This window comes from Peromyscus maniculatus, chromosome 5 (genome assembly GCF_049852395.1).
Source record: "Peromyscus maniculatus bairdii isolate BWxNUB_F1_BW_parent chromosome 5, HU_Pman_BW_mat_3.1, whole genome shotgun sequence".
Classification (NCBI taxonomy): Eukaryota; Metazoa; Chordata; class Mammalia; order Rodentia; family Cricetidae; genus Peromyscus; species Peromyscus maniculatus.
The window spans coordinates 50,546,733-50,566,245 of NC_134856.1; the positions used below are offsets into that span (position 1 = coordinate 50,546,733).

A 19,513-nucleotide genomic window follows, 5' to 3' on the forward strand; every position below is an offset into this window, starting at 1 on the left:
TGTATCCTGTGGTATACCATAGGTGAACCATCCTCGAGGACCTTTGTTCTGGGTAGACGATTGAGCTGGGCTGGTTTGTTCTGCTGTATGAAGTATAACCACTGTCCAGAGAGACTACACCATGTTGTAAAAACAGCACCACCACCAAAAGACCTGTCACCTTTACTTAGCACTTTTGGAAGTGAGTTTACAAAATCATGATTTTTGCCTCCGCTAGACTGAATTTTAAAATCATGGCAGTTGTGTCCAAAGCAGTGACTGGCAGGCTTTCTCTGTAAGGGTCAGAAATGTTGAAGGCTTGGAGATGTCCTGTGGTCTCTGTTGCATATTCTTGCTCTTTGTCCTAACACATTTGTAAGACATAAAAACTGCTTCATTCAAAGGTCTTATAGAGACAGGCAGCAGGATGGAATCCACTGCCCTTTCTGCTACAGGGTTAGAGCCTTAAATATTTGGACAGAAATGTAAGCACAGTTCTCTGTTTATCTGTATATGTACATGTCCCCAGGTGCAGTATTCCTATACATGTATCAGCATGAGCATGGAGGCCAGAGGTAATGTCAGGTGTCTTCCTCAGTCACTCCCTCCCTTCCTTCCTTCCTTCCTTCCTTCCTTCCTTCCTTCCTTCCTTCCTTCCTTCCCTCCCTCCCTCCCTCCCTCCCTCCCTCCCTCCCTCCTTCCCTCTCTCACTCACTCACTCCTTCCCTCCCTCCCTCCCTCTCTTCCTCCCTCCCTCCCTCCCTCCCTCCCATATTTATTTGTGATGTGGTTGTGTGTGTGTGTTTGTATGTGTGTGTGTGGTGTGTGTGTACACACACAAGCTGGTGTGCCATGCAAAGGCCAGAGGTTGGCTTTGGCTGTTTTCCTCTATTTCTTTCCACCTTATTTTTGACCGGTTCTCTGACTGAGCCTGGGGCTCCCCAGTTCAGCTAGCTCTAGGAATCTTCCTGTCTCCACATTCCTAGAGCTGGCATATCAGGTACTTGTCTCCCCAAACTCAGCTTTTTACATGAGTTCTAAGAATCCAAACTCCCGTCCTTACACTTGTGTGGAAAGCACTTACTTCGCTGTGGCCTGGCCCGAGGCTGTCTGTTGATTCTGGTTTGTGTGATGCTTACCATCTTCTGCTGTCGGGGCTGGACAACCCCCTCTCCTTCACTTACATGGGACCTCTGTTTCCTCAAGCCTCCTGGTCTGTCTTCTATCTATTTCCTTTTCTTGTCGTTTTAATTTTCCTTCTCTGCTGGCTCCCTTTCTCTGCAGGGAAGCTTGCCTCAGTCTTCCCCTGCCTGACCTCAGATGTGCCTCAGTGAAAAGCAAAGTGACTCTGTGTCTCCTCTGATGGGCGCCTGGCTTGAAGAACCAGCTCTCTTGCTGTGTGTCCCCCCACTTCCCATTTGTCTTCATTCTGCAGTTAGGTTTGCTTCTTATGGCTCCACTAAACCCGTTCTTTGAATGTAATCTCCACTGAAAACTGGAGACAGATTTATCTTTTGGCCGCCAACTAACTCTCTCTCTCTCTCTCTCTCTCTCTCTCACACACACACACACACACACACACACACACACACACACACACACACACACCAAAAAAAAACCATGAAGACATAATTCATTAATTATGAAAGCTTGGCTTATAGCTTAGGCTTGTCCCACTAGCTCTTATAATTTAAATTAAGCCATTTGTATTAATCTACATTTTTCCTCGTGACTTTTTACTTCTTCCATCTTGCACCTCCTGTTTTCTCTCTGTGTCCTCTGGCGTCTCTCCTGTGCCTAGATTTATCTCTTCTCTTCTTTCACTCTCTGCTCGGAAGTCCCAACTAACCTCTTCCTGCCTAGCTATTGGCCATTCAGCTCTTTATTAAACCAATCAGAAGGCGCCTTGGCAAAGACACATTTTCACAGTGTACAGATTATCCCACAACAGAAAACTAACACATTTCTCTCAGTTGGCCTATTTATCGCTGTTTATCCATCATTGTCTTGACAGCTGATCTCTCTATGCTCCGGTGACACCTTTTGTCTTATTTCCCCCATGGTCAGCTTTCTGGCCCTCTCACTTCCTGTCTCTGTACTGTAGTCAGGCCTAACATTCTGACCTTCGACCTTCTATCCCCACAACAGCGCTGTCTGTGCCAAAACCCCTGCTGCCCTCCCCATCCCCAGCCTGAAGGTCGTTTACCCAGTGCATGGCCCCCTTCCACCCTGGGGGTCACACTTCCTTCCAAGTGAGTTTTCCCCTGTCCCTTTTGTGTATGGGGTAGGGGTGGGCCACACCAGTGTGTGCACACAGAAGCTGGAAGAGTGTATCAGACATTGCTATCTGTTGCTGCCCACATGTTTTTTGAGACAGGCTCTCACACCAAAGCTCACCATTTTGACTGGATTAGCCCGCCAGGTCCTTGGATCCACCTGACTCTGCCCTTAAACACTGGGCTTACCCGTGTCCAGCTTTTATGCGGGTGCTAGGGATTTGAGCTGGGTCCTCTTACTTTAAGAACAAGTACTTTACCCACTGAGCCGTCTCTGCAGACCCTTATTTCCAACTTAAAACAAGTTCACAGTTCTTATTATTACTGGGTGTGTATGTGATGAGGGGGTACACAGGCCACAGCAAGTGTGGGGGGGTCAGGGACAGCTCTGTGTGGTTGGTTCTCTCCTCCACCTGGATATGAATTTCAGGGATGGAGTCGGTCATCGGGGTTTGCACACAAACCCACAGCCACCTCACTGTCCCTCCATTGCCTTTGATGTACACCAGACTTCCCAGGAGGGAGTTGAGAGCTCTTGGCAGAAAGGCCTCCTCCCCTGTTTTCCTCAGCATCTAATCAATGCCAAGGCATCCCTTCTACCCCATCTCTGGAGTCTGTCTCCTCCACGCCATAACTGCCCACTCAGGCTCCGACTCCCATTGGCTCTAGGCTGTGTCGGCTCCCACTGGCCTGTCTTCCTCCCCACCCAGTCCCCATCTGTCTTCCACCCTGTTGCTGCCAGAGGGAGGTTTCCAGAGTGGAATCACATAACATTTAAAACTCTAATGTCTTCGGAGACCTAGTTGGCTTGGAGCCAGAGCAGGAAAAATACTCTATAAGCCTGAAGTGCTTTGTGCCAGAAAGTAGGAAGGGACCAAAAAGAGCCAGCCTCAGAAAGACTCCAGTGGCTGAGCTACAGCAGTTTGAGCAACAAAGAACCGTGCTAGATTATACTCAGAATAAAGTAAACAGCCATCCATGTGTGGGTGAATGAGTGAATGAATGAATGAATACGTTGACAAATGGGAGAGAGGAGATGCCATACATCTCTTACAAAGGAATTTCAGTTAACTTCTGGCAGTGACTGGACTAGAACACCTTGAAGCTAAGCACTAAAGGAGGCTGAAGCAAGAGAATCATGAGTTCAGAGCCAGGCTAGGCAACCTAAAAGAGCTCAGTATGTATGTTGATATTTTTTCCAAATCATCTCCGGTGTGTTCGTTACCTATGAAAGGAAAACTAGTGTTTGCCATGGAGAACCCTATCAGAACCATTTAGCCAAGTGACCAGTAGGAGACAGGTTCTCCCCAGTAGATAAGGGGACCTCCATAGCATTCCTGCCCCAAACCTACAACCACAGTGTGACCATGCAAACTAGCCAGCCCTGACTTGAAGGGTGCTATACAAGGTAACTGGCCAGCTCTGCAGAGTTGGAGTCAAGAAAGACAAGAAAAGGGAGCCAGAGAGATGGCTCAGCTTCCAGCACTTACTGCAGAAGACCCAAGTTCAGTTCCCAGCCCCCACTTCAAGCAGCACACAGTGCCTATAACTCTGGTTCCAGATGATCTAACACCTGCTTCTGGCCTCTGTGGGTGTCCGCCCCCACACACATACATACATAGGAACACAGTTAAAGGACAAAAGATGGGGAGCGTCCCTGGTGGGTTTGTCTGTCTGTGGCAGTCCTCAGCGTTTCCTTTTGGACTTGGATGCTGGCTGGGAATGAGTCAGTTGTTTCATAGGGTGCCCCTCAACTTGGGCAGAGGTTAACCTCTGGTGACATGCCATGATGAGAGTATGCCCTCTTGGGTGTTGCAGATCAGAACCCCATGATGTCAGCGGTGTCCCAGCACCAGCAGTTTTTAGTTGGGTCGCAGGTGGAGACATCGTTTGGCTGATGCAGCTTTCTTTCTCTTTGTCCAGGAAGCAGAGCTGGGGAAGGGTACGTACCCACGGTCCCCTGCTAGTTTCCTCATCCACCCAGTTTGTAACGTCTTGATTCCTCCAGTGTCGGCTAGTTTCTCTTCTTACACAGCTGGATAGAAAGAGTACCATTTAGTAAGGGGATCATCCAGTGGAAGGATAGACTTTGAGCAGGCTGGAAAAAGAGAGTTGTGGACTGTAGTGTTTGACAGGAGTGAGTTCAAACCCCAGCTCCAGGAGTTGAGGCCACATTTGATTTTGTTGACACTGTTTGTTTAGAAGTGCCGTTGCCATAGCGGCTAGAGGGAGGGAAGTAGCAGCTGGTTCTCTGAAGTTTGTCAACACCTCACATTCTCCCTGAGACAAGGAAGAGTCAGTTGCACAAGACTGAGGCAAACTGTTTGTACTGTTGGGGTCACAGGCTGTGTCATTTTCTTTGGGTGTGCCTGTTTCTGCTTGGAGGTCATTGTCTCTTGTGAATCTTCATTCCCATGATTCCTGTGGTACCATGTGTGCTGCCTGCTACCTCTCTGTCCCCAAACTCCTGAATACACTGTAGATGTTTCCATAGCTGTCCTGTTTGTGTATATACACACGTGTAGTTTATGTGTGTGTGTGTACATATGTGCACATGCTTCTGGAGGCCAGAGGTCAATGTCATGTGCAATCCACCCTACCTTTTCAGATAGTATTTCTCCATCTATATCTACTCCCACAAGGCTCGGGGACCATTGCGGGAGAGGGGGCAGAAAGAGTGTAAGCCAGAGGATTTCGAGAAGTGCTATGGAGTGCTGTCTTCTGGACTAAACAGACTGATGCACTCACGAAGTCACAGCAGCTGTGGTGACCTGCACAAGTCCAAGCCTGTCAATAATGCCAGAGGCAATTGTTTGCTTGGGGAAGAGGAGTCATGTCTATCAGGGATGTGGCCCCTGGTTGGTTGCCTGTGCTCATGCATGTAGCACTCATTGGACTCAGTGGGTTACTGTTTTTTTAGAAAGATCATGAAGGTGGGAAGAGCATGTATTGTGGGGTCTAAAGAGATATGAGGGTGGATTCCATCAAGATACATTGTACAGGACTGGAGAGATGTCTCTGCTGTTGAGAGCATGAACTACTACTTGTCCAGAGTACCCAGGTTTGGTTCCCAGCACTCATCTGGCCACTCACAACCATCTCCAGTTCTAGGAGATCCTGCACTCTTCTGGTCTCCATGGGCAGCAGGTAGACAAAATACCAATACACATAAGTAAATTTTTTAAAAACTACATTGTATATGTATATGGCATTGTCAAAGAATAAATTAAAAGTGTTAGTTTTGTTTTGTTGTTGTTTTTTTTAAGACAAAGTCTCTCAGCCTCACCCGTTAGTAGGTTGGCCATCCATCGAACTTCAGAAATCTGCCTGTTTCCACCAGGCTCCCAGATGCATGACCACACATGGCCTCTTAGAGGTGCTGAGCTCAGATCCAGACTCAGGTTCTCATGCTTCCCGGTCTACACTTTACCAACAACCCTTTCCCCAACTCCCGGTTAAGTTGTAATACATGCTGCAATCCCAGTCTCCAGAAAACATGGCCTCCTGATTCCATTTTCCTTCAAGTCACATGACTCTCAAAGACAAACATTTATCTTGCGTGGCATCAGAGCACAGCCTGTGCCACAGCCTGGGGAGAGTGTCAGAGGAGGTGGGACCTCAGCTGTGGCAGGAGCTGCTTCTGAACCTCTACAGGATCCAGTGGTCCTCTTCATCCTCCTCAGGACAGTACCTGAGCTGAGGCCTGGGCTCTAGAAGCCTTTTAGAGTCTCACTTGCATTTTCAGTTCAGGTTTCTCAGCAGGCCACTAGTGAGGATGAGCATGGGACATGGAAGCATGGAAAGATTAGGTCCAACTTGCTAACTCACAAATACAAACTTCCTTCTCACCCAGCCTTACATGCAGCTTCCATGTGAGGGCACCAGCCCGGCTGATAGTGAGTGTTTGGACGTTAGACTTCACAGTGTGTCTGGCCTTCTGGCACGTGGTGGTGAGTGCTCTCGGCTGCTCTGCTGGCCGCTCATGTCCTGTCCAAACAGCTGTGCTCATCTTATTTCCGTCACTGGTTCTGCAGGGTTCAAATTCATTAGTTCCCACTCTGGTTGTGTGCTTAATGTCAAGTTCTTATGTGTCAAGTACCATGAATAGTGGTGTGGGGTAGGGTAGTGTGTTAGGTAATTGCCCTGTTGCTGGCAAAGCGGCTGAAGGAAAGAGAGATTTACATGGGCTCATGGTTTGAAGTTATAGTCAGTCATGGCAGAGGAGGCATGATAGGGTGGTGGGAGCTTGAGGCAGCTGCTTACATGTCATCCACAGTCACGAAACAGAGATGAACGCTGGTGCTCAGCTCACTTTCTCAATTTATCCAGTCCAGGACCCCAGACCGTGGAATAGTGCCACCCAGAATTAGGGTCTTCCGACCTCAATTAACCTAATCTAGATGATCCCTCACAGGCATTCCTGGGGGCTAACCTAATCTAAATAATTTTAGATCCTGTGGAGTTGGCTGTATTGACATCACAGGCCAGATGCGAGCAGTTTGTTTTCATGGCAGGTGATGTGAAGCAGATACAGTTCATTAGGAGATGATCAGTGCTGTGAAGAAAATCAAAGCATTGTGGGGGAAGAATCAGATCATGCAGGTGTGGGGGAGAGGCCCAAGAAGCATTCCAGGCAGCAGGAACAGGCCAGATGAGCCAGGGGATGGCTTACACTTACTGTGTAATCTGAGGCTGACCTAGTTGGTCTAGGATGAGACCCAGATATCTGATTGTCTATAGCAGCTCTCTAGAAGGTTCCGGGAAGTCAGCCCAGGGAAATACTAGTAAAGTCATTCAAAGTATGAGTCATTCCAGGATCTGTATGAGGGAAATTTTTGAAAGTAAGTAAGCACCATAGTTCTTGGGTAAAAAGGCGAATGGATGGAAGAGAATCAGTGTGAAGGGGCAGCACAGACGTTGGGATGTCACCCTTTAAAACACATCTGGCAGCTGCAGAGACAGTACAGTGGTTAAGAGCACTTGCTGCTCTTACTTGGAATCTGAATTCAGTTCCCAAAACGCATGTCTAATGACTTACAGCCACCTGTAACTCCAGTTCCAGGAAACCCAATACCCTCTTCGGTACCCCACAGGCACCTATATGTACATGCACTTCCCCACACACAGGTGCACACACGTAAGTGTTTTATAAAAATGACATTCAGAGTCCAGTAGCCTGGTGCAGTTTCTTCCCCTCCTCCTCTTTAATGTTGCATGGGCAGCCCCCCAGACTTCCTGTTGCTCCTTTTGAGCCCCTTCTTGTGGCTTGGCTACAGAAAGTATGCTAAGATCCCCTGGTTTGCCTAGATGTGGTGGGCCTGTGCTTGAAGCTTGCTTGGGTCTCTAGCTCCCAGTGCACGGCCCCCTCTTGCATAGGCCTCCCTCTGAGAGCTCTGTCACTCCTGGGACCTCAGCATGATGCTTTGCTCCTGCATCTGTGGAGGAGCTGTGAGGCTAGCTGCTGTGTTCCTCCTGGAGACGGTGTTATCAAAGGTCTGTCAGAGGGTACCATCTGTTGATTGATAAGTTAGCAGCAATGATACTGGCTCAAGTGTTAACTAGGAAAGATCTTTGAAAAAAAAAAAAATTACAGCCTTTAGGGACTGGGGAGATGACTCAGCGGTTAAGAGTGTGGAGTGCTGTTCCAGAGGATCTGAGTTGGTTCCCAGCTCCCAAGTCAGGCAGCTCACAATCTAACTCCAGTTCCAGGGAATCTAGTGCCCTCTTCTGGCATCTGTGGGCACTGCACTCAATGTGCACAAAGCTACGCTCAGACACAACTTTAAAAAAAATTTTTTTAACTGGACCATGTCTTAAGGCAGTTGTAAGCTCAGGACAGAATTGAGAGGAAGATACAGAGAATGCTGGATCTTCCTTGAGCTCGCATATCCCCCCCGCCCAGTACCCTCACATCCCCACTAGAATGATGTATCTGTTATATCTTACGAACCTGCCTTGACACTGCACGGTAACCCAGACCATGGCTCACATTGGGCTCCATCTGGTGGGAGTGTATTTTGTGAGTTTGCACAAATGTGTCAATACACGTTTGCCAGTACAGTGTCACACACAGGACTTTCACTGCCCTAAACCATTTGGGAACTTACAACAACAGAAAAAGGAGTGTGTGGGGAGTGTCACCTGTTAAATAAATTCCCCAGTAAATAAATGGCTAGCCTTGGGTAAAAAGTGCTGGCACAGGCTGTCTCTGAGCTCCTCAGACGCTTGCTTAATAGCCGCAGAATTCTAGGGGACACAGATCATCGCAACCATGTGAATCATGCCCTGAATCACCCTAAATAGCAATGCCCTGACTCCTTGGACAGTACATTCCCTTGTGTTCTGCCTGAAGAGGCGAGTGTCTGCATCAGCAGAGAAGAAAAGCCCTTTAGAGCTACTGCTTGTCACTGTCCATTGACACTGTCCCCCTTCCATAGCTTTTATGTGGGTCTTGACTTCATGTATGTATGTGCACCACATGTGTGCAGAGGTCGGAAGAGGGCTTCAGAGCAAATTATTAGAAAGTCCTGTCTGTATGGCTGATTCTCCCTCAGCTCTGTTGCACCTGGAATCATCAGGTAGTGGTCTGTTTTGTGGCCGCACATCAACTATTTAACAGCAGCTCACAGTTCAGAATGTTTTACAAATAATTGTTGAGTATTGTGTTGGTTACACTTCAATTGCTGTGATAAAATACCCAGGAAAATCAACTTAGTAGGAAGGTCTGCCTGAGCCCATATTTTTAGGCCTTGGTGGCTTTAAGTCTGCTGAGGCTGCATGTCAAGAAGAAATGCTCGTAAGAGCAAAGCCAAAGAAAGACTCCCACTCCAAAGCCATCAATCTGAGTTCACAAATGGTTCAGCTACCCATGAGGCCAGAGCCCTCATGATCCAGTCACCTCCCAAAGGCATGGGAGACTGGGTACAGTGGAGACTGTCCCTTCAACACATGAGTTTTAGGGGGACAGTCAAGAGCATCATTTTCTCTTCCCAAACCTGCTGAGTTTCCTAGTAGGGTTACAGTGATAGGAAGAAGACTTGCTCAGGCCTGGGACTCAGCAGAGGTGCTGGGATGTGACTCGGTTGACAGGGTATCTGCCTAGCGTGCACCAAGCCCTGGGTGGCCGCACCACCTAAGTCAGGTAGGTGGAGTGATGCACACGTAGGATTCCAGCACTCAGCAAGGGGAGGCAGGAGGATCAGAAGTGGATTGTTGTCTTTGTGTTTGAGGCCAGCTAGAAGTACATGAGACCCTGCCACGGGGAGGGGAGGGGACACACACATGTGCACAGGCACACATACACATATGCACACACCAGAACTTGAACTTGATTGTGTCTGTCACAGTGAAGGGAATATTTCTGTGTGTCCTGGTGAGGGTCGGTGCTGCCTGTCCCAGGAGGAGGCTCTGTGAATCTGTGGCTGTGGAGCAGCTGCCCTGGGAACTGGTCTCTCAGGAGGGAGCAATCGGGTCTGCTCAGCTGGTGCTGCAGATAGAGGACAGGAGGACAGGTGACTTTACACCATAGTTACTGTTGGTTTTGTTCCTTAGCCTCCAGATGTGTAGAGCACACAATTCAGTTGTCATGGGTTCTGGAAATGACCAATTGTTAAAAAGCCTGAAGTGGCATAGCTCACATTCCAGCTGTCATTTTTCTCCCTTTTAGCCATCTGTCTCCCACCACCTGTTGGGAGAACATGACACAGTTTAAAATGGATCCCCTCTTGTTGGGAAAACACGTAACAGAGTTATTTTAAAATAGGTTGTAAAAGGGGGGACAGTGGTTTGTGGGGGGCTAGTAGCCCAGTTCTCTCGCCCTGCTGTGTCTGCTGCACACAGCACAGCCAAGCCTTGCTTGGACATTACATTAAGGTGAGGAAAATTCCCCCCAGCTAAGCAGGTTTTTAATAGCCCTGTGCTCATCCAGCTAGGAGAGAGAAACAACACAGTAATTTGAAAAAGAAAGTTTGGGGGGTTGCTTTGGTTTTTGTTGTTGTTGTTGTTTTGGTTTGGGTTTTAAGGTTTATTTACTTTTATAAGTACCTATTTATATGTGAGTACCTTGCCTTTATGTATGTATGTGCACAGTGTGTGTGCCTTGTACCCAAGGAAACCAGGAGAGGATATCGGATCCCCTAAAATAGGAGTTAATAGATCAGATTGTTCTGAGCTACCATGTGGTGCTGGGAACTGGGAACCAAGTCCTTTGCAAGAGAATTAAATGCTCTAGTTTGGTTTGGTTTGGTTTTTGTTGTTGTTTGTTGGGGAGGGGGTTGTGTTTTTACTATTTTTTTTCATTTTATTTATTTGGGGAGAGGTAGAATGGGTGAACGGGTGTGCCCCAGCACGTGTAGAGATTAGAAGACAATATGAAGAAGTCATTTCTGTCTGTCCACCAGATCATCAGGCTCCTTTATCTGCTGAGCAGTCTCCCTGGCCCTGAACAAAGAAAGTTTAATGTAAGAATTATTCACTGTAACAGGAGATCAGGGTAGCCATGGGTTGGCTAGTCAAAAAGGAAACTTTAAAATATAGAAGTAACAGATCCAAGCAGCAGCCACAGCCTCTGGCCGACCTGTGTAAGGCATGCCTAAGGCTCACTGCAAGACAGAAAAGCCACACTGATGGAACTCGCTGGAAATTGGTTTTCTAAGGTGCCTGAGAAAGCTGCTCTGGGGAGGTGACTAAAGGTGGCCCCTGGATAGCCTGGCAAAGCAGGATCCAGAGGCCAGGAAAAACCTGCACCGCAGGGGCTCCCAGGTGACACCCCAGAACCAGGAAGCACAGCTCTCCTGTCCTACAGTCTTGTTTCTACTTTTGTTGATTCGTTTCCACCTTCTCCTGAAAAGCTGACCATTACCCCAGTTGAGGGAAAAAACACTTGAAGAGACCCAGACCCACTTTCACAGAGCGGGCAAAGAGGGTGAATTGGGAGCTGAGTGGCAGTGCCACCAGCACAGTGACTCCGACAGATGTCGGTAGTCATGACATCCCAGGTGAAAGGTTGCTAGGAGACATGCTTGCACATGGTGCGCTTAGGGATTATTCATACCATCTCTTGCCTGAAGATTGCCTGAAGCTTCGTTTTTAGTACCAGGCATGCAGATAGACTCTACAGTGTCACAAGGGGAGGCCCAGGAAATCCTTAGCTCAGTAGAAACTGGAATCAGTAAGTAGTCAGGGATTTCCATGCCAGAGAGAAGAAAGTGTCCAAATACCTGCTTTCTATGTGCTTGGGAGACATACATGCCTTCCATCTTCCTGAAGATCACCTGTCCTGGTACCTGGCTGTGACCCAGGGGTTGCTCGTCACAGTCACCCTTTGCTTCCTTCACTTTCCTGGGCTGAGAGGCAGGCAGTACACCAGCACGGTGCAGATCGTGTCTCTGTCAGGCAGTGTCTTCTCTCTTTGTTGACTACTTTGGTTGGTTGGGACATATTTCCCAACCGTATTCTCAGGAAGGTTGGTAAATTATTTGGTGACTATGTGTACCTGGAAATGCCTCTGTTCTATCCTGCAGTTTTGTCTTTTTTTTTTGAGACAGGGTTTCTCTGTGTAGCCCTAGCTGTCCTGGAACTCACTCTGTAGACCAGGCTGGCCTCCAACTCAGAGATCTGCCTGCCTCTGCCTCTCAAGTGCTGGGATTTGAAGTTTGTGCTACCACATCTGGCTTTTTCTCACATTTAGACAGTTTGGTTGGTTGTCAAAATCTTGCTTGGAAATTATTTTCCTTCAGAATCTTGAAGCTTTCTCTGGTATTACATCTTACTATTTGTAAAGTAGGAAGCCGTTCTGACCCCCATTCCTTCCCTTGTGGCCTGTTTTCCTTCTAGAGCTCGTAAGAATCCATCCCCATTCCCAGCATTCTTGGATTGAGTCTGTCTTTCTCCACTCATGAGTACTTACTAGGTATTTTTTCTTTGACTCCCAGGCAGTCCTATTCTTAAATGTTCAGCCTTCTGAATTAATCTTCTAATTTTCTTAATGTATCTCTCCTTTTTTTTAAACTTTTTCTCTTTTTTTGAGATTTTATTTATTTTTCTTTTATGTGTATACATGTTTGCCTGAATGTATGTCTGTGTGTCACATGCATGCAGTACCCACAGAGACCAGAAGAGGGTTCCACTCTCCTGGGACTGGGGTTACAGATGGTATGAGATGCCATGTGGATGCTGGGAATCAAACCTAGGTCCTCTGAAAGAGCAGCCAGCCAGTGCTCTTAACCACTGAGCCCGCTCTCCAGCACTTTTTTTTTTTTAATTAAAGACAGTGTCTCATTGTGTATCACTGGCTTTCTGCTCTTGCAGAAGACCTCAGTTTGGTTTCTGGCACCCATATCAATTGTCTCAGAACAGCCCGGAACTCCAGCCCCGGATGATCTGATGCCTCTGGTCTCCATGAGCACCTGCACATGTGGACACACATACACACGCACATAATTAAAAATAAACCCTTAAAAATATTAAGTAACATGTATATACTAGGACCAATGCTAAAGCTGTGTGTATTGATCTGAAGCTAAATTCCTTAAGTGGAGGTATACTTACTGCTCAGTACATGTTGTATTATAGTGTTTAGTGCATAAATATTTAGAGCTGTTTCTGTTGGTTCATAGAAATTTTACATTTTTTTCCCTTTCTTAGGACAAAGTTAAACTATAATCCTCCAAAAGATGACGGATCCACTTATAAGATTGAACTTGAAGGGATATCGGTAATGGTTATGAGAGAGATCCTGGATTACATCTTCAGTGGGCAGGTATGGTGAGACCCAGGGTCCAGACACAGCAGAGGCTTCCCAGCTTTCAGAGCGGTACTGTCACGTCATCTGCCATCAAGGGCATCTGTTGGCATCTTCCCGGCGATGGCCCCACATACGTGTTCTTCCAGACTCTGTCCCTAAAAAATCCCAGTTTATGCTCGTCTGAGTTCCACCCTCTAGGCTGAGAGTCGAAGGACATGATGCACCCTTCACTGCTGACTCTTGATACCATGTCTTGAATCTCACCTCACATGGCTTCCACCCTGTCAGAACCTTCTCTGTCTGCATGGAAACAGGAGCTTCTCTGGGGACTGGGACTTGTTCTGTAGAAACAGTTTCCTGTGGGTCATTGCCGTGAAAGGCACCTTACATTGAAACCCACCCTTTAGTACTCGCTGTGGTCCTGCGTTTCTCCCTCCCCTGCCCTGTCTTCCTGCGTTCCCTCTCCTCTCTGTGCCGCATTGTTTCTGGAGATGTGATAACACCCAGGCACGAAGTGGGAAGCGACTGGACTGCTTTCTTTTCCTCTTTCTGTAACTGAAGTTCTAGCACAGGACTCTTAGGATGCTTAGCAGAGCTACAGAGAAGGTACAGAGAGCTTGTTACTCGTCCACTCTCCAGCACCTGCAGCCGGTGGCTCACAACCATCTGGAACTCCAGCTCCAGGAGATCTCCTGGCCTCCGTGTGCAAACACACACACACACACACACACACACACATACACAAATAAAAATAAATCTTAAAAAAAAAAAAGCACGCCTTTAATCCCAGCACTCAGGAAGCAGAGGCAGGCAGAGCTCTGTGAGTTCAAGGCCAGCCTGGTCTACAGAGGGGATTCCGGGACAGCCAGGGCTACAGAGAAACACTGTCTTAACAAAAACAAACAAAAACAAGAAAAGAAGATTCTTTTGAGTCTCTGGTATATTGGCCAGAGAGCAGAGTAGGTGTGTGAAAGTGTGTTCTGCCACATTTTCTCCAAGATCTTACACCTTGTCCTCTCCGTTGGACCCTTCTTCATCGCTTCTGTTTCCCCACCTCCCCTTTTCTGAAAGGTCTGTTTTTCCCAGTAGTTTTCTAAGTGTTTGGAGTGAATTGCTTGTCTTTTCTAAATGCATTTGTTCTATCCACACACTCGGAGATTCTAGTCCTGTTGAAGTGTGTGGTGTGATTTCATAGTATTAGGGAAACATGGTTTAGGGGAAACTCTTTTCCCTAAGCACAAGGCAGTGGGTGTGCATGTGTGTGTGATGGTTAAAATGAACGAAGCTAGAGTCATTTTGGCATGGCCCTGAGATCCTAGAAGCACTCCACAACAGCAAGGAGCCGGGTATCTGACCAGCCAGGTCTGACTTGCAGGGTGATGTCAGCGCAGTTATGAGCAGTGATGAGGGCGTGCTCTGTGCAGGCGTCCACTGCAGCCCAGGGACTGTCTGCAGACTGGTTGCTAGAATTTGTCCCCGTTTAAACTTTAGAATCCAGGTGGCAACTCAAGCTCTGATAAACTTCCAAATTAGCTGTTTGGTTTATGAGATGTGATTTAGTGTTTCATCATGGGTTTGTATCTGCAGTTGTTTCCTGTCTTCTGACTAAATTTGACATTCTCGGGCTGAGGATGTGACTGGGTAGTAGAGCTCTTGCCTGGAATGCAGGAAGCCCTGGGTTCCATCCCGAGCAGTGCAAAAAAAAAAAAATAGAAATAGAAATAGCCGAGGAGGAGGAGGGCTGGACAGATGGCTCAGTGGGTAAAGGCTCTGCTGCCAAAGCTGATAGCCTAGTTCATTCTGAAGAACCTGCATGGTGGTCCTCTGACCTCCACAGGTATCCTAACATGTACGCACCCACCCACGCAGAGATGTCAAGTACACACGCACTGTCTTAGGGTCATTACTGCTGTGATGAAACACCATGACCAAAGCAACTTGGAGAGGAAAGGGTTTATTTGACTTATACTTCTACATTACAGTTCATCAATGAAGGAAGTCAGGACAGGAACTCACACCCGGCAGGATCCTGGAGGCAGGAGCTGATGTAGAGGCCACAGAGGGGTGCCGCTTACTGGCTTGCTCTCCATGCCTTGCTCAGCCTCCTTTCTTACAGAACCCAGGACCACCAGCCCAGGGATGGCACCGCCCACAATGGGCTGGGTCCTCCCCCATCAATCACTAATTAAGAAAATGTCCTACAGGCTTGCTTGTGACCTGATCTTATGGAAGAATTTTCTCAGCTGAGGCTGCCTCCTCTCTGATGACTCTAGTTTGTATCAAGTTGACATAAAACAAGCCAGCACACATACAGACAAACAAAAAACCCAAACAACAACAACAACAACAAAGATACAAAAAGAAGAAAAAGTAATGTCCCCAGCACGGGAAATTTCCCTCACTTAGTATATTACTTCCCACAGTTCTGTGCTCAGTTTCTAGGGCAATTGGTAATAACACTTATTTAAATCTGTATAGAATGTGGTAAAATGTTTCGTGCTGGACCCCTAGCTCTCATTTCCAAAGCCGCAAAGCGCAAAGCCTCGGGGAGCTCAGTTGTGGTGTGGCATTGCCTTACGGTTGCACGGAGAAGCGTGAGTCAGGGAGAGAAGCATCAGTGAGGACACTGGAGAAAACCGGGCAGAGGTAGACTCGAGTGAGGGAAACCTATCCATTAGGGATTTGTTCCAGAAGGTGGTTGGAGGCCCCTATGCTTTGGCATTGAGTACAGGCTGCCGAGGAGGTACAAAGCCACCGCTTTGGTGGCTTGCACCCGCTTGGCATAGCACTTGGCAGACAGGAACCTTGATGTATATGGAGATAACTCCGATTCCCACTAATAGTAGTGCCTTTCCTCAACACTCAGTCAGGTGTTTGTGTGAGTTGCAGATGTGAGCACACGGCAGGTTCCTCAACGGGAGGAGTGTAGGTCATGCTGGCTGGCACGGGAGGGAAGGCCCGGACAGGTGGGCAGGCTAAAAGCTACACACATCTGCTGTGAGAGAAGGCAGGCCCCTTGATGCCTCAGACTCTTGAAAGATGTGCAGTATGGTGAACACTGCCAGGAGTCTTTGACCTACAACTTTGGGAATTTGAGGGCAACAGAAATGACTCAGTAGTTAGGAGTGCTTCCTACTCTTGCAGAGGACCTGAGTTCAGTTCCTGGCACCTCTGTTGGTATCTCACAACTACCTGTAACTCCAGCTCCAGTGGGATCCAATGCCTGTGACCTTTGGGTACCCACACTCGTGTGCACATACACATAATTAATAATAAGTCTTTGAAGATTAAAAAGAAAAAAATTTTTTAAAATAAAGATTAAAAAGAAAAAATTGGAAATTTCCTGTGGACCAGAACTAGGTTAGTGGTTTGGGTTTTATGTCTGCATTCAGATATAAAATGTTTATGGTACTCTTACAGATCAGGCTTAATGAAGATACGATCCAGGACGTTGTCCAGGCAGCTGACCTGCTGCTGCTGACGGACCTGAAAACCTTGTGCTGTGAGTTCTTGGAGGGCTGCATTGCCGCAGAGAACTGCATCGGCATCCGCGACTTTGCGCTGCACTATTGCCTGCACCACGTGCACTACCTGGCCACGGAGTACCTGGAGACCCACTTCCGAGACGTCAGCAACACAGAGGAGTTCCTGGAGCTGAGTCCGCAGAAGCTCAAAGAAGTGATCTCCCTTGAGAAGCTGAACGTTGGCAATGAAAGATACGTGTTCGAGGCAGTGATTCGGTGGATAGCACATGACACAGAGATGAGAAAGGTACCTGCCACTCAGGACATGGCCTCGGGTTCCCTTTTCATGAATGCGTTTGTTTACTTTGTGTGATGGAAGGGGTGTGTGTGAAGGCGGAGGCCAACCATCGATGATGTCACTTAGGAACACTAGCCAGCTCTTGAGTCTCTCCTTAACTTGGAGCTCACCAATGCGGATGGACTGGCTAGCCAGCAAGCCCAGAGATCCACTGCTTCTGCCTATCCAGCCCTGGGATCCAGCCGTGGTGCACATTACCACGCCCAGCGTTTTTCCATGGATTCTGGAGCTGGGGCTCAGGTCATCACACTTGGAGAGCGAGCACTTCGCTAACTGAGCCAGCCCTTTGTTTATTTTATCACAAATCATAGCAGTTTTGTCTTCTTCATCTTGAAAGACTCACCAAGCTGTGAATTAAAGGATATCTAGAAAACATCTTCCGTCTAGTGCTAAAGCTGTCAGACTGTTAGCCGTCATCTGACTGAGATCCTCTGCTCTTCCCAGGTGCTGGCAATCCCAGGTCCTCAGGTGCCCAAGGCCTAGGTACTGGACAGACCCAAAGGCTCACATTCGCAGCCCTGAGAGCCAGGGGTCTGTTTGTCCAGGCTAGTCAGTTAGACTTGTGGCTCAGATGCTCAGGGTGGAGGCTGATTGCTTTGGGCTTTAATTACCAGTGGTCCTGGCCTTTGACAGCCTTTAGAATCCTAGCTTCTAGCAGCAGTGGGCAGCAGTGTTCCTTCCTGCAGCTGTTACAGCTTCCTAGGGCCTCAGAGGTTGACTCTCAGCTCTTGCAGAGGTGAGCTAACGTTATGGTTGTCAGGCCTAGGATCTCTGAGAGCCTTGGATTTTAACAGAAATAAATCGTAGCCCTCTACAGGTATGTGACAGTTGTGTACCTTGATCTCTTTGTGGGACTCCTAACAATTGGAGCAGGGTCTGTCCCTAATGCTTTGGCTGGCTCTTGGGAACCTATTCCTCATCCTGGGTCACTTTGCCCAGCCTGAATACACGGGGAAATGCTTAGTCTTACCACAACTTGATGTGCCATGCTTTGTTGACACCCATGGGACGCCTGCCTTTTTCTGAACAGAAACAGTAGATTTGGGGAGAGAGGGGGCTTCGATTGGGATGTGAAATTAATTAATTAATTTTTAGAAAAGAAATAAATTGTGATTAAAGTTAAACAGGGCAGGAGGAGGGAAGAGAGGGGGATCTGTGATTGGTATGTAAAATGAATTAAAAAATTATTAATAAAGAAAAAAAGTTAAACAGGGAAGTCAGGCATTACATACCTTTAATCCCAGCACTCAGGAGGCAGAAACAGGTGGATCTCTTTGCATTCAAGGTCAGCCTGGTCTACAGAGTAAGCTCCAGGACAACTGGAGCTATATGAGATTCTGTCTAAAAAGTAATAAATGAACAAATAACAACAAAAACCGAATGGAGAAGGTCCAGGAGTGACGCCTGGGGAGAGTCTTCGAGAACATCAGCCTTTAGGTCCCCGTTGGGATCCAACAGGAATAGAGCTTGTTTTCACTTCTTCTCTCTCTCCAGTTACCTGTTTCAAATAAGAAATGTATTGGGTTGGTTTCAGAGAGTAGATTTTGGGATGCAGGATTACACTGTTCTTTGTCCTTGGCGATGACTGACTCAGTTCTTAGTGATTATCTCATAGTTGTTAAATTTTGTAAGCCTGTGAGGGTGTACACTCAGAAACCACGCTTATGGTCTTAGCTGCGGTCAGGCCTCCTCGTGTCCTGCTCCATGTTAGGTAGTTGAGGAAGGGAAAGACTCACAGGCCACTAGGAGACACTGCTCAGGGTCTTCTTGCTCAGGGTGCTCAGGGTGACCATTCCCTAAGCATGGAAAAGTATGTTCTGAGTTACTCAAGGGTGTCACCTTTACCCACTGGATGGTTGAGATCGAGTCTCTGGCCAGAATCACCCAGAGCATGCCCAAGTGTTGGAGATGGCCCCTGAGACCCAAAATACCCAAAGCTATGAGATAGTTTTGAACCGTGATCATTGCAGGAATTATTACACAATTCTGGGGATATTTTTTTCTTACCTTTGGCTTTGCTGATTTTCTTACAATATTAATGCTGATCTGTTTCCAAGTTTACCATACTGTACTCACTACTTTGATACTTCCGTGAGTGTGGCTTAGTCACAGTCCGTCCAGACAGTGAGATAAAGCAATGTGGCCACTTTCACTCAGATTACCCACTGCCATGGGGCCCTTCGGTGTGTGGAAGGCTTTTGGAACTTTGCGATATGAATGAATTTTATTTTGGTTTTTTTGTTTTGTTTGTTTTTTGTTTTTTTGGGGGTTTTTTTTGTTTTTTTTTTGTAATTAAACCTTAATTCCCAGAGACTGTGGACAACAAGAAAAATTAAAAAGGAGAGCAAGGCAGAGTGGCACATACCTGTAATCCCAGGGCTTGGAGGCAGGAGGATGGTGGGTTTGAGGCTAACCTAGATTACATAACAAGACCCTGTCTCAAAAGAAAGAAGGGGCCTGGAGAGATGACTGATCAGTGAAGAATGCTTGCTGCTCGTACAGAGGACCAGAGTTGGGTTCTCAGCACGCACATCAGCCAGATGGCTCACAGCCACATCTGTAACTCCAGCTTCAGTAGCTCTGACACCCCTTCTATGCTCTGTACACATAATTAAAAGTAAAAAATTTTACTGTTTTATTTAAAAAGGGAGAGCTGGAGAAATGGCTCAGCAGTTATGAACATTTGCTGCTT

The 19,513-nt window shown here is 47.3% G+C and overlaps 1 protein-coding gene across 3 annotated transcripts in view; it reads left to right on the plus strand.

The window, feature by feature from the left end:
* The window catches only part of Gan (gigaxonin), a 47,964-nt gene that overhangs the window by 12,096 nt on the left and 16,355 nt on the right, over positions 1-19,513 (plus strand). For 2 of the 3 annotated variants that reach the window (XR_013051328.1, XM_006986344.4), the window contains exons 2-3: positions 12,900-13,014; positions 16,420-16,770. Coding sequence is in view for 2 of the 3 variants with exons in the window: in XM_006986344.4 (XP_006986406.2) it covers positions 12,900-13,014; positions 16,420-16,770 (466 nt within the window). In the remaining variant the exon portion in view is untranslated. The remainder of the gene's footprint in view (positions 1-12,899; positions 13,015-16,419; positions 16,771-19,513) is intronic. The other variant, XM_042277754.2, reaches the window with a different exon arrangement.